Genomic DNA, 18971 nt, shown 5'->3' on the forward strand with positions numbered 1-18971 from the left:
GCAGCGTTGGCTGGGCCTGCTTGTTTGTTAATTTCTGCAGTTCTGGTCTGGAAGAGCCTCAGTGCTCAGACCAAGAGAGTACTGAAAATAAATAGTCCTGGGTTAGATAAAGAAAAATTTCCCTTTTTCAAATCCCAGGCTTACACCACAGCTTCAAAATTTACAGAAAAACCCCTATAGGTAAAGCAAATTGAAGAAGAAAATGAAGGCAAGGAAACTGCCCTGGAGGAAGGGGACCCTTGCAGGGAGGGGAGAGGGGACTGGAGCCGGGGCACGGAGGGAAAGCCAAGCCCAGCTTGGAGTGGGATTGGGCAGGGAGCTGGCAAAGCCCTGGCTCAGCAAACCGCACAGCTCTGTCATTCTGGGATTGCAGCTTCAGGAAAAAGCAAACATAAAAATTAAGGAAATCCTATTAAAAGCCACTGCCAAAGTTGAGGGCGCTCCGGCTTTTAAAAGTACAGCGAAGCCCCACCTCCGTAGTCCACACACCCCGCACCATCCCCACCTCCAGCCCGGACAGGAAAAGCAGCGAATGGCCCCGGCTCTGCAGGCAAAGTGAAACTTTTGCTGCCAGAGCCGCCGGGGTGAGCGCCGGGAGAGCCTTGGAATGGTGAGTCTGGCTCGCTGCCGGGGGATGCTGAGGATGACTCCGGTGCCGGGCTCGGGGAAAGTGGAATTTTCTCACGCTGTTCCCCAGCTGCTTTTGCGAGACTCCTGGATCCGCCGGAGCTTCCAAGGGGAAAAAGCAAGGAGTGACTCCACACCTGTTCTGTGCCAGCCTTCTGCACCTGTGTTCTGTCGCTTCCTCTCTTACTTATTTGAGGGTCTTTTTTTTCTCCAGTGAGGCAGCTCCACTTATTTCTCCCGTTGCAGGGAATTTTCCCGGTTTTCCCAATGCCTGAAGCTGCCCCAGTGTTTCTCTTACGGTTTCACTTCTCTAACGGCCATGGCTCTTTCCAGCCCAGACCTTGGGGAGATGCCAGACCTGTGTGCCTGGCTGCCACAAGGAGAGCCAAACCTCTCCAGCAAGGCTCTGCTTGGGAAGAGAACTGATCCACAGTTAGACAGAGCCATGGAAAGCTCTGGGCTCAGGGCTGATCTGCTGCCAGTGCCTGCTCCCACTGGGCTTTTCCTTGGCTGCTTGGTTTCCTGCAAATGGGGGAGCTGCTGTGTCCCTTGGAGCCTTTGGGATGGGCTTATCCCCTGGGAGCCAGCTGTGGGAACAGCCTGTGCTCCCTGGAACGTGGAATTGAAGCTTGGGCTGGGATTGGCCACCCTGGCTGCTTGTGTCAGGTGGCAGCTGTGGTGTCCCTGCTGGGCATGGGAACAATGGGACAGGTCTGCAGGGTGGGCACATGTCCCATCCTGGGGGGGCTGCTGCAGCCCTGTGATTCCTCCCCTCTGGAGATGGGTACCAAGGGCAGGGATAACTCTGGATGGGCAGCTCCTGTGTCAGGAGGGAATGGCACTGCAGGTGCCAAAAACTGGTGGCTGCCCGTGGACCCCTGTCTACCCCAGGCTGGACAGAGCTTGGAGCAGCCTGGGATAGTGGAAGGTGTCCCTGCCCATGGCACTGGATGGGTTTTAAGTGGTGTCCCTGCAACCCAAACCCTTCAGTGAGTGCTGAGCTGTGCAGCCTGAGAGGTTCTCCCCTCTCCTTGGAAGCAGAGACACATCCAGAGCTCTTCCCTGCTTTGGCCAATTCCCTCAGAAAGCTTCTGAGGGGCTCCTGAGGAGCCCAAGGGGGCTGTGAGAGCCCTGGTGCCTGCCAACCTCCTGCTTATTATTGTTATGGGGCTGTTTTACAACACACTCTCCTTTCTCTTGGTGTCCCCTCCTGCTTTTCCAGTGTCCCCGTGTTGTACCAGCCATCCTGCTGGGCATAAGGTGGCATTTCCAGGCTCTGCAATGCCTGGTCCTGGCTCACCCAAACCCCTGAACCCTGCAGGGCTGCTTGGCCTCCTCCCTTACCTGCACCACCAGGGGCTCTCTGGGGGCCTTGGTCTGATCACAGTTGGATCCCAGCCCTCTTCCTCTGTGGTTCCTGGCTCCCAGTCTGCTCCCAGTGCTCCACTGGGGTGCTTCTCTGCACTGTGCTCTATCCTGGACCTGGCACATCTGCCTGGCTGGAAGGAGATTAAATATTGAGGGTCTTCAGCCATGATGTGGCTGCATGTGGATTTGAGGGATGCCTTGGGAGCTTCATTTCCCACCTCAGCACCTGTGACTGCCCCCCTCAGCCTTTGGAAAAAAGTGATTTTCTAAGGAAATGGAGGCAGTGTGGAAGGCACAGCAGGCGGGAAGGGGAATTCCTGGCTTGAGACATGATTTGAACACCACAAGGCTCTGAGGTGTCATCCAGGGAAAATTGGTAGTGAGTGCATGGCTGGAGAAACCCTGGGCCAAGATCATGCCCAGGGATGCAGGAAAGGGCTTGCTGCTGCCAGGCAGCTTGGTTGGGGAAAGTTGTGGCTCTTGCTCCAGGTCTGGGCACTTCCAGAAGATAATCTCCATTTTCACTTTCTTGGTCCCTCCCAGCATACAGATGACAGTGCAGTCCGCTAATGTTAAATAATGGAAGAAGGACATTGAGCAGTTCTCCCTGCTGCCCAAAATACCAGTGTTTCCTCCTTTTCCTGTGCCAGCTCCAGCCCTCAGCAGCTGCTCTGGGCTGGGGCTTCCCTCCAGCACTTGCTCCTTGTCCATCACCCAGAAATGTACCAGGTCTCTCCCACTCAGTGTTTCCTCTGCTGTTCACAACCAGCTCCTCCCTTGCTGGCTAAGGAATTTTCTCACTTCTCCTAAGCTCTATTCAGTTCCCTTTCCTGGCAGCAGCATTTCCCTGCTCCTGCACCTCCATCCATCCTTTTTGCTTGCAGATGGCCAGCGTCATTCCCAGCTCCTGGTGAAGCAGATTTTATTGGCTGCCTGCAAAATTTGGGGATGCTCTAGTTGCTCATCCCTGGATTAGTGTGGAGGCAGAAAAGAGCTGCCCTTGGAAATAAATGTTCAGGGTTGGAGTGTAGCTGCTCCTCATGGAATACTCAGCATGAGGAGCAGGTCTGTGGTCCTGGGCAGACCATGAGTGCAGATGGAGAATCTGGGTTTGTTGGGGCTTCTTTTTCAGAAGTTACAGATAATAAATAGCAAACGAGCCCTGGTTTGCTCCAGAAGGGCAAACCCAGCTCCAGGGAACTGCTAGGTTTCCACTCAGCATGTGTGTTCAAGGCACGGGGCTCCTGGTCCTTGTTTTGCAACAGCTTCCCCTTCAAAAATTCTGTTTTTCTCACCGGAGGTGTCTGTGTCCCTGGAGCCACTCTGGCTCTCCCATTTCCTCCAGCTGCTCCTTGCACTGCAAACTCTCACAGCTTTCAGGAGGACTCAGCAAAAAATCTGTGGTTTTCTCAGCCTTCATGCCTATCCAAGCAGCAGTGAAGCACAGAGGGGGGAAAAAACATCAGGAAGGTATTCATGGCGTATGAAAGCCCAAATCGGGGAAACTGTGGTTTGGGATCACTTCCCTTCAGGCTTCTCATGGCAGGTGTTTGTCCATAGAGCCAAGCATTGCCTGCAGCCTGTGGAAAGGTGAATTCCTGCTGGAACCAGGCTCTTCAGCCTTCATCCAGCGCTTTAACTCCCATCCAGGCGTTGGAGCTGATGAAGCAGGAAGAGTTTCCCTGCCAAACACAGAGGAGGTGGTGCTAGAATAGAAAATCCCCACAGACGATACAAGACAAGGCTCTTCTGCAGCCCAGCCACACATGTCCATCCCAGGGCAGGGGGTGGATGTTCAGCACCTGCCTCCATCCAGAACACAGGGGTGACTTTTGTACACAAAATACTTGCGTCAAACCTCACAGGGAAGGAGTAAAACTGGCAGAGCCAGGAGATCCTGGTTGAGCAAACCTTTACAAACCCTTGAGCCAGAGCATAAAGCCACAGGTGACGAGGGAGAAAGGAGGGCAGGAGCAGTTTAATGGGTGCACAGAGGGGGATGCAGCCCATGAGAGCCTGGGGAGCAGCAGGGGCAGAGGCTGAGGAGGCATGGGGGTGGCTGCAGACCCCAACAACTCCACAGCCCTGGGCAGCCTTGGAAAGCAAAGCCAAGCGAGTGATTCATGGAATTATGCAATCCCAGCCTGGCTGCTTATATAACTCCAGAGCCATCTCCCTCAGCCAGAGGCTCTGGGATTCCTCCCTCCTCACTCAGAGCTCCAGGGCACTTCCCACTCTGAAGGAAAAGTCACCGCAGGTGTGATGGACACTGCCTTCCTGAAGGGAGAGAGGGAGGGAGGGCAGGATGGATGGATGGATGGATGGATGGATGGATGGATGGATGGATGGATGGATGCATGCATGCATGCATGCATGCATGCATGGATGGGTGCATGGATGGGTGCATGGATGGGTGCATGGATGGAGAGCAGGCCTGGGCAGAGGATGTGGGGCTGCTTGTGGCTGAAAGGCTAGACATGTTCCAACCCAGAAATCTCCAACCCTGGGCTGATCTCTCAGCAGGGCAGCAGAGCAGGGGGGATTCTGCCCCTGAGCTCAGGTGAGACCCCACCTGCAGAGCTGCCCCGGCCCTGGGCCAGCAGCACAAGGACGTGGAGCTGCTGGAGAAGGTCCAGAGGAGCCCCGGAGCTGCTCCAGGGCTGGAGCACTTCTGCTCTGGAGCCAGGTTGGGAGAGCTGGGGGTGCTCACCTGGAGAGAAGGATCCAGGGAGAGCTCAGAGCCCCTGCCAGGGCCTGAAGGGGCTCCAGGAGAGCTGGAGAGGGACTGGGGACAAGGGATGGAGGGACAGGACACAGGGAATGACTTCCCACTGCCAGGGGTGGGGATGGATGGGTTATTAGAAAGGAATTACTGGGTATAAGGGTGGGCAGGCCCTGGCACAAGTTGCCTAGGGAGGCTGTGGCTGCCCCATCCTTGGGAGTTCCCATCTCTGCTTTGGTACTGCCAGGTGAGCTCCAAGTCCTGCACCACATCCTGCAGGGCTGAAGCACCTGGGGATCCTCCCAGGGAGGGGCTCCAGCCCTGGCAGGGAGTGCCAGGGTGAGGCAGGGAGCTCTGGGAGACCTTAGCACTCACATGGGGAGCAGGGTTTCATCCTTTCCGAAGCAGAGGGGCACCAGGGCAGGGCTGCAGCTTCTCCCTCATTGGCTATGCTTGCATGTCATGTGTCTCAACACAGGTTTTCTTTTTTCCTCCAGTTTTTAACCTCCAATAACATTTTCCTATTTTAACTTCTTATAAGATTTCTGGGACGTCATCTGCGGCCCATTGCTCATTGCACAGTCACTGAGCTGGGCCGATCTCATTTTCACTTTCTTTTTGCCACTTGGTGCAAGATAGAAACAGCTCTAGGGCACCTCTCTGCATCCCTTTTCATTCCCTCTGTCTTTTTCAAGAGAGGGTCTGATGTGCATCCACTGCCTTTTCCTTCTGTTGTACCATAAAGTGTTGCACCCACATTTTCTGAGCCAGCTTCCCCTTCACCCCAGGCACACTCATAAATACACGCCCTGACACCACTCCAGCCTCGCTGCCAGCGAGGAAAGTTATTCAGCAGAAGGAAGACAGATTAGGGAATATCTGCTGGCATTTGGAGTCCCCTGCTGGGACTTAATTTGCTGTGTTACATTGGCTGTTATTTACTCACGCTCTGCTGAGCCCAGCCTGTGCCTCTCCTTGCTCAGTTTACAATAAAGGCGTTGGATGGAGTCACAGCCTGGGGAATGGGACAGGGTGCAGTGGCACCCAGCCCACACCTCTGCTGTCACAGCCAGGACCATGCTGCAGGTCCCACACAGGGTTTGGGGCATTTCTGCTGCCCTGGTGGCAAAGAAAAGGCGGCCTTGAGACAAGTGGAGCATCTTAATCAGTGCTGCAAACGGTTTTTGAGATTATTGCAGATATAGGCAGTGACAGGACACAGGGAAAGGCTTCCCACTGCCAGAGGGCAGGGTCAGATGGGATATTGGGAAGGAATTGTTCCCTGTGAGGGTGGGGAGGCCCTGGCACAGGGTGCCCAGAGAAGCTGTGGCTGCACCTGCATCCCTGGCAGTGTCCAAGGCCATGTTGGATGGGGCTTGGAGCAGCCTGGGACAGTGGAAGGTGTCCCTGCTGTGGCAGGGGTGGCACTGAGTGAGTTTTCAGGTCCCTCCCAACCCAAAGCAGTCTGGGATTCTGTGCTGGGGTTATTCCCCAGCCTGCAGCTCCCTGCAGTCCCCTGGGAGGAGGAGGAGGTGTCAGGCAGTCCAGGCTGGGATCTCCGACACAATTTTAGTGGCATCAGTTCGTGTGAGACTGAGCTCAGCTCTCACTGCACCCAGAGCTTGCCATGCTAGGCCTTTCTGAGGGATGCAATGACCCAGGACAGAAGTGGGGAGAAAACTGGGCTTTGAGGACAAATCCTGCCACCTGTAGCTGAAGGAATAACAGCAGCTGATGGATCTGCAGCACACTGAGCATCCATCCATCCATCCCTCCATCACCTTCCGTGGAGTGAAACCCGTGGCTGTGAGGTGGCTGCTGCTGGGGGTCCCCTGCAGTGCCCACATCAGAGGTGACCCTTGGGGAAGCCTGGCCACCTCCCTGGCTCCCAAATACACCTGCTGAGCACGGAAAGCCCCTCCTGGGTTTTTGGGAGCAGCAGTTTCCCCAGAGGGTTCACTTGCAGGCACACAAACACGCCATGCTCTGCTTCCTGAGGGCACGGGGCTGGTTTCCAAGGGCTGTGTCAGGGTCAGTGACAGCGCTCCCTGTCACCTCGGTGCCACCCCAGTGCCACCCACCCCACACCAGCCTCTCAGCTCCAGTGTGTCCCTAACAAAGGGATTTCACACCTCTGGGAGCTGGGAGACAGAATGTGAAAGGCACACCTAACAAAGGGATTTCACACCCCTGGGAGCTCCGAGAGAGCAGCGTTCGGCACCAGGAATTTCTCATTTCCCCCTGGAGCTGTCCAGGATGGAAAAGCTGGCTTGGGTCGTGCCCAGGCAGTGACACTCCCAGATGATGCTGCCACAGCTGGGCTCCATCCAGCAAAGCCAACGGGAATCTTATTGATTTTAACCTGCTGCTCTCCTCATGCCTTTTTTTTTTTTAATCAATTAAGTCTTACGTGACTTTTTATCTGATGTGCTCTTTGTCCTTTCTGCCGGATCAAAGCACTTTTCTGGTTTGTTTTGTTCCTAAAGGAGAGCTGTGGATGGGTGGGATCTGAGGGTTTATCCTCAGTTGGATCTGCTGGCAAACCCTGTGGTGTTTCAGATCTCTGCTGAGCATTGCCCTGGAGTTCAGCCGCCCTCCCTCTTCCACACGTGGAAAGGATGGGCAGGGAGACCAGAGTCCTGCTGCACACCCATGGATTTGTGCTTTGCGGGTCTCATAAGGGACAAAGACAGTAACACAGTTAACCAGGACATCGAGCCTGCAGCCCCATGAGCATTCCCATCCCTGGAAATCCAGGCTCGGGCTCCTTTGGGTTTCCTGCCTTTGGATTTCCAGCCTTTTTCTCCCCCCTGTGGCCCCCCTGAGCTTCCTTGGGGCTGCACAGCAAAGGCAGGGGCTGTCAATAAAAATCAGTAATAATCAATAATTGATCAGGGCGCCATGGGCTGGAGCCAGGCAGGTGGCCAGGGCCGGGGGATTCTTCCTGCCTGCTTCCATTTACAATCAAATTCACTTTATTGATCCCATCCTGGGCTTGTTGTAGCAGTTTCTCCTGGAGTGGGGCTGAGGGCAGCAATTGCTGTTTGCAGAGGCTGCTGTGGCACTCGCAACTCGTGCAGTCCCCTCTGGAATTCACCTCTCCCGTGCACTGTGCTGAGGATCTATAAACCCCGCGGTTTGGGCAAGTCTCCTCCTGCTAGAAGTTACATCAACCCCCGCGTTTGTTAATTTGTTTGAGGCTGCGGGTCCTCGCTCCTTTGCTTCTCATCATGGGGGAAATAGAATTACACGAAATAATAATGGGAAGCCTTTCACCCCATTTGCCGCGGAGATGAAAACATCTATTAGAGTGTGCTGAACAACAAGTTAAAGCCTAATGGGTTTAACGTGCCTCGGAACAATGCAGCTTCCTGAGCAGGAAGCCTGGGTACTAAAACCCAACAAACACATCACCGGTCCCTGGGGAGGAGCGGCCAGAGAGGGGAAGGAGCTCTGCGGGCAGGGAGGGGGGTCCTGGCTTCCCACGGGCTGAAATTGCTTTGCAGGGTTGCATTTCGGTGGAAGCTGGGAGTCCTAAAGCGAGAGGGGCTGGGGCTCTTCCAGGGGAGAGGCGGAAATACCGCGGGTGAAAATGGGATGCACAGGAAAGCAGGGCCTGAACCCAGCAGAGCCCAGCACAGGAGGGATGGGGAAGGGTTTGCTGAGCCCCCTTTGTGCAGCAGGAGCTGCTGCCCCGAGCCTGGAGAGAATCCCTCCACCCAGAGGGATACAGAGGCTGGGCCCTGGTCAGGGGGCAGGAGTTTGCACTGCCTCCACTTGAGCTTCAGGGGGTTCTGCAGCCCACTGGATCATCTGAAACCCATTTCTGCAGCCCACTGAGATCCCTCTGAAACCCATTTCTGCAGCCCACTGAGATCCCTCTGAAACCCATTTCTGCAGCCCACTGAGATCCCTCTGAAACCCATTTCTGCAGCCCACTGAGATCCCTCTGAAACCCATTTCTGCAGCCCACTGAGATCCTCCAATTCCCGTTTCTCCAGGCAGCCGAGGTACCTCTGGATGGCAGCACAGCCATCAGCTTTGTCAGATGCTCTCCCCGTCCTGTGTCTGCTGCCAGCCGAGGGTGCCCTGTGCCCCATCACCGTTGAGGCCATTGATAAGGACACCGACCCCAGTAATGTTTAACAATGTTGTCCTTGGCTCTGCTGAGCAGCGTTTCACCTCCCAGGCCTCTGGGGTTTAACATTTTGCAGGCTGCTTTGCTGCTTTGCAGAACTAAAGCGCTCCAAGCCAAGGGAACCCGGGAGTAATTAGCAATTCCTTGGGACACGGTGTGCCTGCTGTGGGGGTGTTTGCAGAGCAGGACAGGATTTTGCCAGCTGAGCACGGGAGAATTCAGGCACAGAATTGAGCATTGTGCTGAATGATTTATCTCTGACAGGCTGACAGAATGCCAAGCAAGGCTCCGAGGAGCAGCCACCCGGATGCAGCCCGGAAAACGCTCTGCAGGAGCCCCTTTCTCAGCATCAAGGTAAATGCCTCCTGCTTTCCCCAACACCCCCTGGGATTGCTGACCTGGGAAGGAGCAGTTCAGCCTCCTGCAGAAGGCATGGAGAGGATTTCTAGGTACCATGTGTGTTTGGAAAATGCTCCCTGTGTTTCCCATGGCAAAAGTGCCTCTGGTGTGGAGTTGTCTCCATTCCAAAGGCAGTGGTGGGGCAGTGATGTTTCAATGCTGGTTCAACTCCCAGCTCCTGCAGGATTAAACTCCAGAGAATCACAGGATGGGATGGGTTCGAGGGACCTTAAAGTCCATCCAGTGCCATTTCTGCCATGGGCAGGGACACCTCCACCGTCCCAGGCTGCTCCAAGCCCCGTCCAGCCTGGCCTTGGGCACTGCCAGGGATCCAGGGGCAGCCACAGCTTCTCTGGGCACCCTGTGCCAGGCCTGCCCACCCTCCCAGCCAGGAATTCCTTCCCAAGATCCCATCTAGCCCTGGCGTTGTCAGTGTGAAGCCTTTCTTCTAAGTCTTGTGTCCTCCTGGATTTGGTGCAACCCCTTTGGGGGAGTGTTTTTGAGGCTCTGCAGAACCACAGGCTGTACCTGGAACGGCTCCCACTGCCTTGTAACATCTGCTTCATTCCCTTCTGGCTCAATAATTCCTTTTTATCAGTAGTGGCAGCCTTAACATCAGTTTATTACTACATTCAGTGTAGCTGGCAGCCAATTACCTCGCTCATTAGAGAATCTCACCAGGCCAGAGAGCAAAAGATGACAGTTGGTCTTAAAGGCCTGAGATTTCTCTGACACTTTTGTGGAGAGGATTTGGTGGTTTGAGGGTTTTTCTACAAATGCTACTGCATTTAATCACCCTCACCCCATGTGGCAGAAGGAGAGTGAGTCACTGAGGCAGAGGCTACCAGAGCTGGAGACACAGAGCCATGTCCTGAGCCTTCTTCCCCAATCCTCTCTTCAGCCCATTCAGCTGGTTTTTATCTGCTGGGGTTTGGTTGTTTTTTCTTTACTTGCTAGCAAGGTTATCTGTAGGAGCATCTGTGGATGGCAGGGAGAAAGAACTCTACAGACCTGAGATATTCTTGAAACACGTGGTTTTATTGCAAGGGTCATGGGTAAAAAGGGCTTTGCCTTCAGCCACCCGCCTGGGCTGAAGGGATGTCCCAAAGAGAGAGGGAGAGAGAGAGGGTATGAGGTAAGAGAGGTAAAAGAGCTAAGAGGGGTAAGAGAGGTAAAAGAGTAAGAGTAAGAGAGCGAGGACCTTGTTACAATACATTATATCTCCTTTCATGTTGGATATTCTAATTTACAGTGACCAACCAGTGCGAGATAAAACCTACAAACTTTGCATGCAGCCTATGAGAACTACTATATTACCATATCATTTTATATTCTAAACTCTAAAGACTACTTTTCTTATCTACTTTTTCCCTGATGCCTTGGCAGGATGGAGAGGGGCTACATTCTTGGGTCCTTTTGTTTTCTGTCCTTCAATCTATCTCCAGCTAATCACCATCTTCCTGCCTGCCATGCCTACATTTCAAAGCTGGCCTTCATTTCTATTTCACTCACAGGTTTTACACCTCCAGTATTTCTTACCAGGCAAGCATTTACACAAGCCCTTCCTGTCCCATCTTTCCCAACAGTTATCTTTACAAATATGGCCCCACTGATTTTTCCTTGAGGAAATATTTTAAGGGGTTTAAAGATGAAATCATTGAGGGGCAAAGTCAGCTCAAGCTGTATTTTGCTATATCTGTGAAAGTAGATCCTAAAATCCCGGACTGGGTTGAGCTGGGGGGGGGACTTTAAAGACCCTCTTGTTGCAACCCCTGCCACAACCAGATGTGGAGGAAGCTCTTGTCACCAAGATCACAATTTTCCTTAGCACAAGCTGTTTTCCCCTCATCTCTTGGGCTTTTTTTTCAAGAAGTTAGGCCACCCTGTCCGGTTTCTAAATTACTTCCTCAGAAAACAAAACTTCTAGCCCAGGGTTCAAATGGTCGTTGCAGAGACACAGAACCATTGCACAATGTGGTGGGATGTGTTTGAAGTGGCTGAAGCACCAAAAATCACAGCACTGCAGTTTTTATGTGTATTTATATCTCCAGAGAGCGTGTCACAAAAACCACATACCACATGTCAAAATGCAACTAAGGGACATGACTACAAACTGCCCTGTTTGGCTTCAAGGAGCATTATGGTTTAGATGGGATCTTGGGAAGGAATTCCTGGCTGGGAGGGTGGGCAGGTCTGGCACAGGGTGCCCAGAGAAGCTGTGGCTGCCCCTGGACCCCTGGCAGTGTCCAAGGCCAGGTTGGATGGGACTTGGGGACACCTGAGATGGTGGAAGGTGTCCCTGCCCATTACAGAGGTGGCACTGGATGGGCTTTGAGCTCTCTTCTAACCACAGGCCCAGCCACAGGTTCCAGCTGTTTCCTCCCTTCCCCATTTGACGTTAGCACAGCCCAATGTGCCTTTGGTATGTGCTAAGGCACAAAAACCTCTCTTAAAATAGCATCCAGAATGTCCCAAACATGTGGAAAGAGCATGGTGGGGACATCCTGGTGTGTCAGCTGGGCAGGACTGACAGAGCCCTCATGGGGAGAGTTTGCTGCCGAGCTGCACAATCAACACTGCAAACACTTTTGTGAGAGGGTTTTTTCCAGACCACCAGGAGAGGAAATGCTGGTGTTTAATTCCCAGGTCTGTGATTTCCTGGCTGCACAGGATGGAAAGTGTTTCTCTATTCTCTTGCACGTGTGAGGTTGGAGAAGCAATACCTCGCTGGTGTTTGGATTCTCTGAGTTTTATTCCGTGGATGTAGAGGGAAGGCTTTACAAGCCCAGCTCAGGCCTTCAAGAGAAAGGTGCTGCACTGCTGAGCCTGGGCTCCCATCCAGGAGCACCTACCCTGGGGCTGCTCCTGGTGCCCATGCTCTGTCCTGCTGTCATGGAAAAGCTCTTGGGGAAAGCCTGGTGTCTGCCAATCCAGGTCACCAGTGCAAAGGGCAGGAAAAGTCTGCTCTTTCTTTTCCTGACAAAAAAATTGATGGCTGAGAGCAAAGAGCCCCTGGAGGCAGAGCTGGGGTCCTTGTCCAAGCCACTGCAAGTCCTCTGCAGGGCCATCTCTCCTATCTGTGCTTCACTTTGCAGAGAATAAAATACCAGATTCCCATTTTGAGCTGAGGAGGATGTGGGGCAGTGCTGGGCAGCTGCTGAGCTGCTGTAAACCCATGAAGGTCCTGGATTTGGATCCTCAGGGGGCTATGTGCTGTGGAATAAACAGATCTGGTTTCAGCCTTCCCATGTGAGCTGATGTGTGCAGGAGGCAGAGCCTGCACAGAGCCAGTGACTTGTAGGAACATGGGAGTTTCAGCAGAGCTGGCTCTGGGGAAGCTTTCCTTTGGCTGGGTGACATTTTCCCAGTCCAGACATGCATCACCCACCAGTGGTGCCATGAGGCTGGAAGGGGGGACAGCCCTGGAGGGTGTCCTGGTGTGTCTCCTGCCAGCCCATCCCATTGGAAGGAGATGACCACATCCCAGCCCCAGAGGTCTCAGGAGGTTTGACCTTCCCCCTTGTCCCTGTTTATGCTGGGGATGTTGCCTTGGCTTGCAGAGCAGGACAGTTTGGCCATGATCTCACTCCAGGCCTGGATCAGAAGGAGAAATCCAGACCAGGCTGAGCAGCCTCTCCATGGCGGGAGCTGCTGCAAAACACAGGGAGCAGGAGCAGTGCCCCAAGGGTTTGGGCATCATCGAAGGCTGAGGGCAGCAGGAAGGAGCCAGGGCCATGCAGCCTGTGCTGCAGGGAGATGGGTGGGCTGAGGATGTGTGACTGCTTGGGCTGGTTGTCTGAACTCCTTTGGGGCTGCAGGGATGCCTGGGAGAGCCACGAGGCAGCAGGGAAGGAGATGGCTCAGATGGAGGAGGGAGGATGGAGATGAGGGCAGATGATGGACTTTGAGATGGTTTTCTTCCAGAAGTGGAAGAGAATCATCATATTTTCCAGAGATGTGTTTTACATCCAGGGCTTTGTGAGGAGGAAAGGAAAGCAGTGTGAATTCTCCTCCCTGACCTTCTGCTGACTTTCTCTAAAGGAGTTGTTTGTTGCTGTGTTTGGAACGGGCTCATTCCTGCCCCAGAAGAGCTCCCAGCACTGGGGATGTGGCTGCCTGCCTCTGGCTGAATGGGAACAGGAATGTTGTGCAACCTCCCCTCTGCTGTGTATCCTAGGGACAAGGCCAACACAAACAGGCACCATCCCAGCTGGAGACATGTGCTTGTCCACAGCCACCTCTCAGCTGAAGAAATTACAGCCTCCTTGCAGATACTGACCCCCTTGTTACTTTTGGCAGAGGCCAATTTCATGGTTCTGACCTAATTTCAGAAGATCTCTCTGGTGGCAGAGCAGGGGTGACATTTCCAAGGCTTGTGGTCAGAGGTTTATGCCTCTCTGGGGGGGATGGAGTTTGTTGTGCTGCCCTTGGCGACCCTGCTGGAGCCTCTCTCTCTCTGTCTTGGCAGTTCTTTGTGTTCTGCCATGGGCTGCTGCAGCTCTCCCAGCTCCTGGTCTCCGGCTACCTGAAGAGCTCCATCTCCACCATCGAGAAACGCTACGGCCTCTCCAGCCAGACCTCGGGGCTGCTCGCTTCCTTCAACGAGGTGACCCCCCAAAACCCCCTGTCCCTGCTGAGTGCTGCCCCCTGCTCCTGCCTGCCCCTGAGGCACTGCCTTTCTCTGTCCCTGCAGGTGGGGAACACGCTGCTGATCGTCTTCGTCAGCTACCTGGGCAGCCGCGTGCACCGGCCGCGCCTCATCGGCTGCGGGGCTCTGCTGGTGTCCCTGGCCGGCTTCCTCATGGCCCTGCCGCACTTCCTCACCGGGCCCTACCAGTACGACCAGTCTGTGTCCAGTAAGTGCTCCAGGAACTTGGGTCGGGCCTCTTGGGGCAGAGGAAGGAGAGAAGACAGTGATGGAATGGTGTTTGGGCTGAAAAGGACCTGAAAGATCATCTTGTCCCGCCCCTGCCACGGGCAGGGACACCTTCCACCATCCCAGGGCGCTCCAGCCTGGCCTTCGACATTCCCAGGGATCCAGGGGCAGCCACAGCTTCTCTGGGCAGCCTGTGCTTCCCACCCTGACAATTCCTGGGAATTGTTGCAATTCCCCACCCTGACTTGGAACAATTCCTTCCCAAGCTCCCACCTCTCCCTTTCCCCTGGCAGTGGGGGCCTGTTGTGAAATGTCCTTCTCTCCAGGCACTGGGAGCTGCGAGCTGTTGGCTTCTCCTCAAGAAATTCTATTTTTCTGAGAGTGAAATCACCTCAAGCCTGAGAGGAAACAGCTACTGGTGGAAAGCAGAGCCAGGGGACGTGGGAACTATGGAACTATGGGAAAGGACAGGAAAATAATCAAAATACAGGCTGTGCCTCTGATTCTCCTTGCTTGCTGCACATCCAGCCTCACCTGCCTTCCCTGCTCTGGCTGGGCTGTCTTTGAGGGTTTAGACCCCACTGGAATATCAGCCTCCCTTGAGAAACATGCAGGTCTAAATCCCTCGTGGAGGGAACAGGACACGGTGGGTTTGGGATCTTCTCCCTGAAGGAAAATAAAAGGATGGGAAAAGAGAGAAAGGAGAAAACCAGTTATGTGCTACCTTTCCAGTTCCTGCCATGAAGATCCAGCAAACCTTCTGGAAGCCTCCACTGGACAGCTTTTGTTTGGCTCACCAGAGGGAGTGCAGCTGGTTCAGGCAACTGCAGGCACCAAAGGAAGGCTGAATAGGTGAATTATGCTGGCTGCAAATGGGGACCAGCTGCCAACCCCAGCCTGGAAACAATGAGTTGGTGTTTCAGCAGTGCTGATGCAGGTGGCCTTGTGTCCGAACACTTGGACTTCCACGGGATTGGGAGCATAACCATGGAAATCCTGCCACAAGCAGCACCACCCCCTTGCCTGGGGTGCTAAGGGAGATGAGGGTGCTAAAATCAGCGCTTTCACTGAGGCAGCTTTTCTGAGGAGAATGAGTTCTCATTTCCAGGGTAGCTCCTGACAAAATCTGCAGGTTTGCTTGTTTACCTGTGTTGGAAGGTGTATCAAAGGTCACAGGAGGGACCTCAGCCCCACTTCCCTGATGGAGGAAAAGCCTTGAAGGCTTTCTGTGGCACATGAAGCCATCTGTGTAAAACATCAGTGTTGTGATCTTTGCACCTTCTTTGTGTTTTCTTTCACCTGCCGTTTAAGGATAAGATAAGAACCTGGAGCTGCTGGAGCAAATCCAGAGCAGGTGCTGAAACCCCTGTGCTCTGGAGCCAGGCTGGGAGAGCTGGGGGTGTTCTCCTGGAGAAAGCTCCAGGGAGAGCTCAGAGCCCCTTGCAGTGCCTAAATAAAGATGTTCTTTGTCCAAACCAAGCTCCTCAGAGCTGTCGCCTTGTCACCACAGGCACCTTCAACAACAGCACAGACCTGTGCCAGCGCGGGGCCCCGGGGGCCTGGGCCAACCTCAGTGATGGCAGCTGCACCCCTCACGCCTCCAGGGAGAACCACGAGGTGCTGCTGGTGATGTTTGTGGCCCAGGCACTGCTGGGCATCGGCGGCGTGCCCATTCAGCCCTTCGGCATCTCCTACATCGACGACTTCGCCAGCGAGAGGAACTCCCCCCTCTACCTGGGTGAGCCTGAGCTCCCTGGCAGGGGGACAGACCAGGATGGAGGTGACAGCAAGGCCAGGCTGGGCTGATTGCATTAATGAGAACAGGGTTCCTTAGAGCCCTTCTGCTCTGCCCAGAGCCAGGAAGGTTTCTGCAAAAAGAGTTTATGTGCCTCAGGCTTGGGCAGGCAGCAGGGGAGCTGGGAAACACCATTTGAGGCAGATGCTGGGGCTTTTGACAACCTGGAGACAGGGTTAATTGCCATACCCTCCTCCAAAAAGGCTTCAAGAAGGCTAAGAGGAACACTCTGATCTCTGTGTTCGCAAGGGGCAGCAATGGGGGCTCTGTTTAGATGTTAGCAAAGTAATGCAAACCAAAGAAAGCAGTTTCCACCCTCTGGGAGATGGGAGAGTGTCCTCTTCAGCAGAGGGGGTGCTGGGGAACAGCTTGGACATAGGCCCAAAAGGGGTGGCCCAGGGTGGGGGGATGGACAGGGAGGTCCTTGCAGGTCCTTCTAGTTCTTCCCCAGCTGTTATCTGTGACAGCCTTGAACTGAAAGGGACAGCAAAGGTGGATCAAAACAAAGTCATTGCTGTTAAAAAAAGGAAGCACAGCATCACATTTTGCTCTGTTAGATGATCCAAACCTCTCTCATGTAAGGCAGGAGTTGAATCTTACATGTGTGGATTTCTTTTATCAGAAATTCATGGAGGAGAGTTCACTGATAGCTTTTATCTCCTTAACCTTGTAAAAAAACGTGGTATTCCCTGGATTACTGAGGCCAAGGGACACCTCTTGTTCCTGGAAGTATTGCAGTCCTTCCAGGAGGATGAAGATGAACATCAGGAAAGATCTGAGCCATGCCAAAGGGAATTCCTTGTGTAAAAGGAACATGGGCAGCATGGGGCTGTTGCTCTTGGAGATAAGGAAGCTGTCAGGGAAATGGCCTGTGCTGGGGGCAGGTACAGCAGAGCCTGGTCCCTCCTTGAGACCCCTCTGTCCCCGTGGTCCCTTCTCCAGGCTGAGCCTTTCCCTTCTCCTGTCCCTCCACAGGAATCCTGTTCTCAGTGACTGTCATCGGGCCAGGGGTGGCCTTCATGCTGGGCTCTGCTATGCTCAGGTTTTACGTGGACGTCGACAAAGTCAGCGCAGGTGAGGAGGGCACATGTCCTGCCAGAGCTTCTGGAGCAGAGGGGCTCCAGCCTTCTGTGGGCTCCCTGCCCTGTGCCAGTGGGGCAGAGGTGGCATCCAGGAGATCCCTGTCCCAGCTGTCTCCATCCAAAGGGCTCAGTGGCTCTTTGGACAGCCCGGGGACAGCAATGGAATGTGATCAGGGGAAAGCTACTCAGCCCCAGAGTACTGGGAGCCACCACCTTGGGGCTGGCTGATGCTGAGGGTGACCCTTTGGTGCACCCCCCTTGTCCCAGCAGTGGTCTGATGTCCCTCTCCTCTCGTGTTGCAGCTGAGGTGCAGCTCACCAACAAGGACCCGCGCTGGGTGGGGGCCTGGTGGCTCGGGTTCCTGGTGGCCGCCAGCCTGGTGGCCCTGTCTGCCCTGCCATACTTCTTCTTCCCACGGGAAATGCCAAAAGAGGTAGGAGAGGTTCTGCACACACACACCTCCAAATGTCAGGGACCACTGATACTTCTGTTCCTCGGGGAGGGAAGGGTGCACTCCCTGATTGCCATGTCTGAAAATGAGAGCTTTGCCAGGGGAGGTAAAGGGCAGCCAGCCTTGTCTGTCCTGGTAGCTTTTGTCTGGGAACAATCCTAAATTTCACAGGTGGAATTGAAATTCCATCCATGAGCAGACAAGGACAATTCTTCTCCAGCAGCTGCAGCAGCTGAAGAGCAGGGCTGGGAGGGGCTGTGCAGCCCAGAGCTGCCACCAGGACCTGACACAACTCGTGAGCTTCCCCAGCGCATCGGGAGCAGCCAAGCACAACAGGCTGCGCCTGCAGAGCAGCATTTCCTGCGGGTTGGGATGTGCTGCAGCTGCTGGGACACGCTCAGCAGGTGAAACTGTGCTCCTCTGGGTGTCTTGGCCGTGCTCTAAGTGGTGTCATTGCCTTCCATGTGTGCTTCACCTCGAGGCAGCACCAAAACCTTCCTGTCTGAACAAGTCTGTGCACTGGGGCAGAGCGATCCTTCACTTCTCCTGACACTGCCTGAACTTCCACAGAACTGAGTGGAGATTTGGGATTCCCCTGACCTGTTTTACCCGTTCAGCTGGGGGATGCAATGATTTACTCCTGGCTGACATGAGCTGTGAGGTGATGGGGTGGGAACTGCTCTGTGCATGGTGGGACGAGCATGGTCTCAAATGCAATGTGCCTGGTTGATGCTGCTGCAGCCTGGGTTGCTCTGGAGCTTTAGGGAAGGTCTGTGCCAGCAGGGTCTGCTCAGCCTGCCAGGGTGAGAAGTCCTCTTCATCTTGGGGAGAAGTCCTTCATTAGGGCTGATGGGAATATTAATTTCATAAATGCCTCTTGAGAGAAAATAATGCACTTCCAGCTAAAACAGCTGCACTTTCTGGCAAGTGCTGCACTCTGAGCAGTTTGGAAGAATTTAAGGGGGAATGGGTGGATATTGATTTTAAAAAGAGCAGGGAGGTTTCACCCTGCTCTGCTGGCTGGAGTCTGGAGGGAACACTCCCACATGGCTGAGCACCCACGTGTCCCTCTGCAGCATGTGAATTTCTAGAATTCTTGGACTTATCCCCAGTTTTGCATCTCCCTCAGAAAGCTCTTGGAATCTACTGGCAGCTAAAAATAATAACAATAATAGGAAAATACAGTAAATACAGTAAATAGCCAAACTGTGCCCTCCTTGCAGGATGGGAGACACCAGGGCCACCACACCTGTCCTGTGGGGTATCAGCACCAGCAGCAGCAAGGGGCCCTGCCTAAGAAATTCAAATAAAAGCCTCTGTAGAAAGTTTGCCACGTGCTGTTCTGGGTAGCACATGTGAGCTGTAGGAGCACTCCAAGACTGGTTGGAAATCTGTGTTGTCGTGGATGTTGTCCTGCATGTGTGTCCTGTGCTGCCCCCAGCATGGGAACAGCCCATGGGAAAAGCTCAGCTCTGCTCTGCCCAGAAGCAGCTGAGGTGTTCCTGCACCACCA

General features: G+C 54.1%; 1 protein-coding gene across 1 annotated transcript in view; it reads left to right on the top strand.

Annotated features, from left to right (window-relative positions):
- Positions 1-513: 513 nt before the first annotated feature.
- SLCO2B1 (solute carrier organic anion transporter family member 2B1) overlaps positions 514-18971 on the top strand; it is a 32041-nt gene continuing 13583 nt past the window's right edge. The window contains exons 1-7 of the mRNA XM_083855487.1: positions 514-610; positions 9120-9209; positions 13723-13860; positions 13948-14110; positions 15641-15868; positions 16901-16999; positions 17310-17440. Coding sequence (XP_083711613.1) covers positions 608-610; positions 9120-9209; positions 13723-13860; positions 13948-14110; positions 15641-15868; positions 16901-16999; positions 17310-17440 — 852 coding nt within the window. The 5' untranslated portion in view covers positions 514-607. The remainder of the gene's footprint in view (positions 611-9119; positions 9210-13722; positions 13861-13947; positions 14111-15640; positions 15869-16900; positions 17000-17309; positions 17441-18971) is intronic.

Source organism: Zosterops lateralis (assembly GCF_965231275.1).
Source record: "Zosterops lateralis genome assembly, chromosome: 2".
Lineage (NCBI taxonomy): Eukaryota > Metazoa > Chordata > Aves > Passeriformes > Zosteropidae > Zosterops > Zosterops lateralis.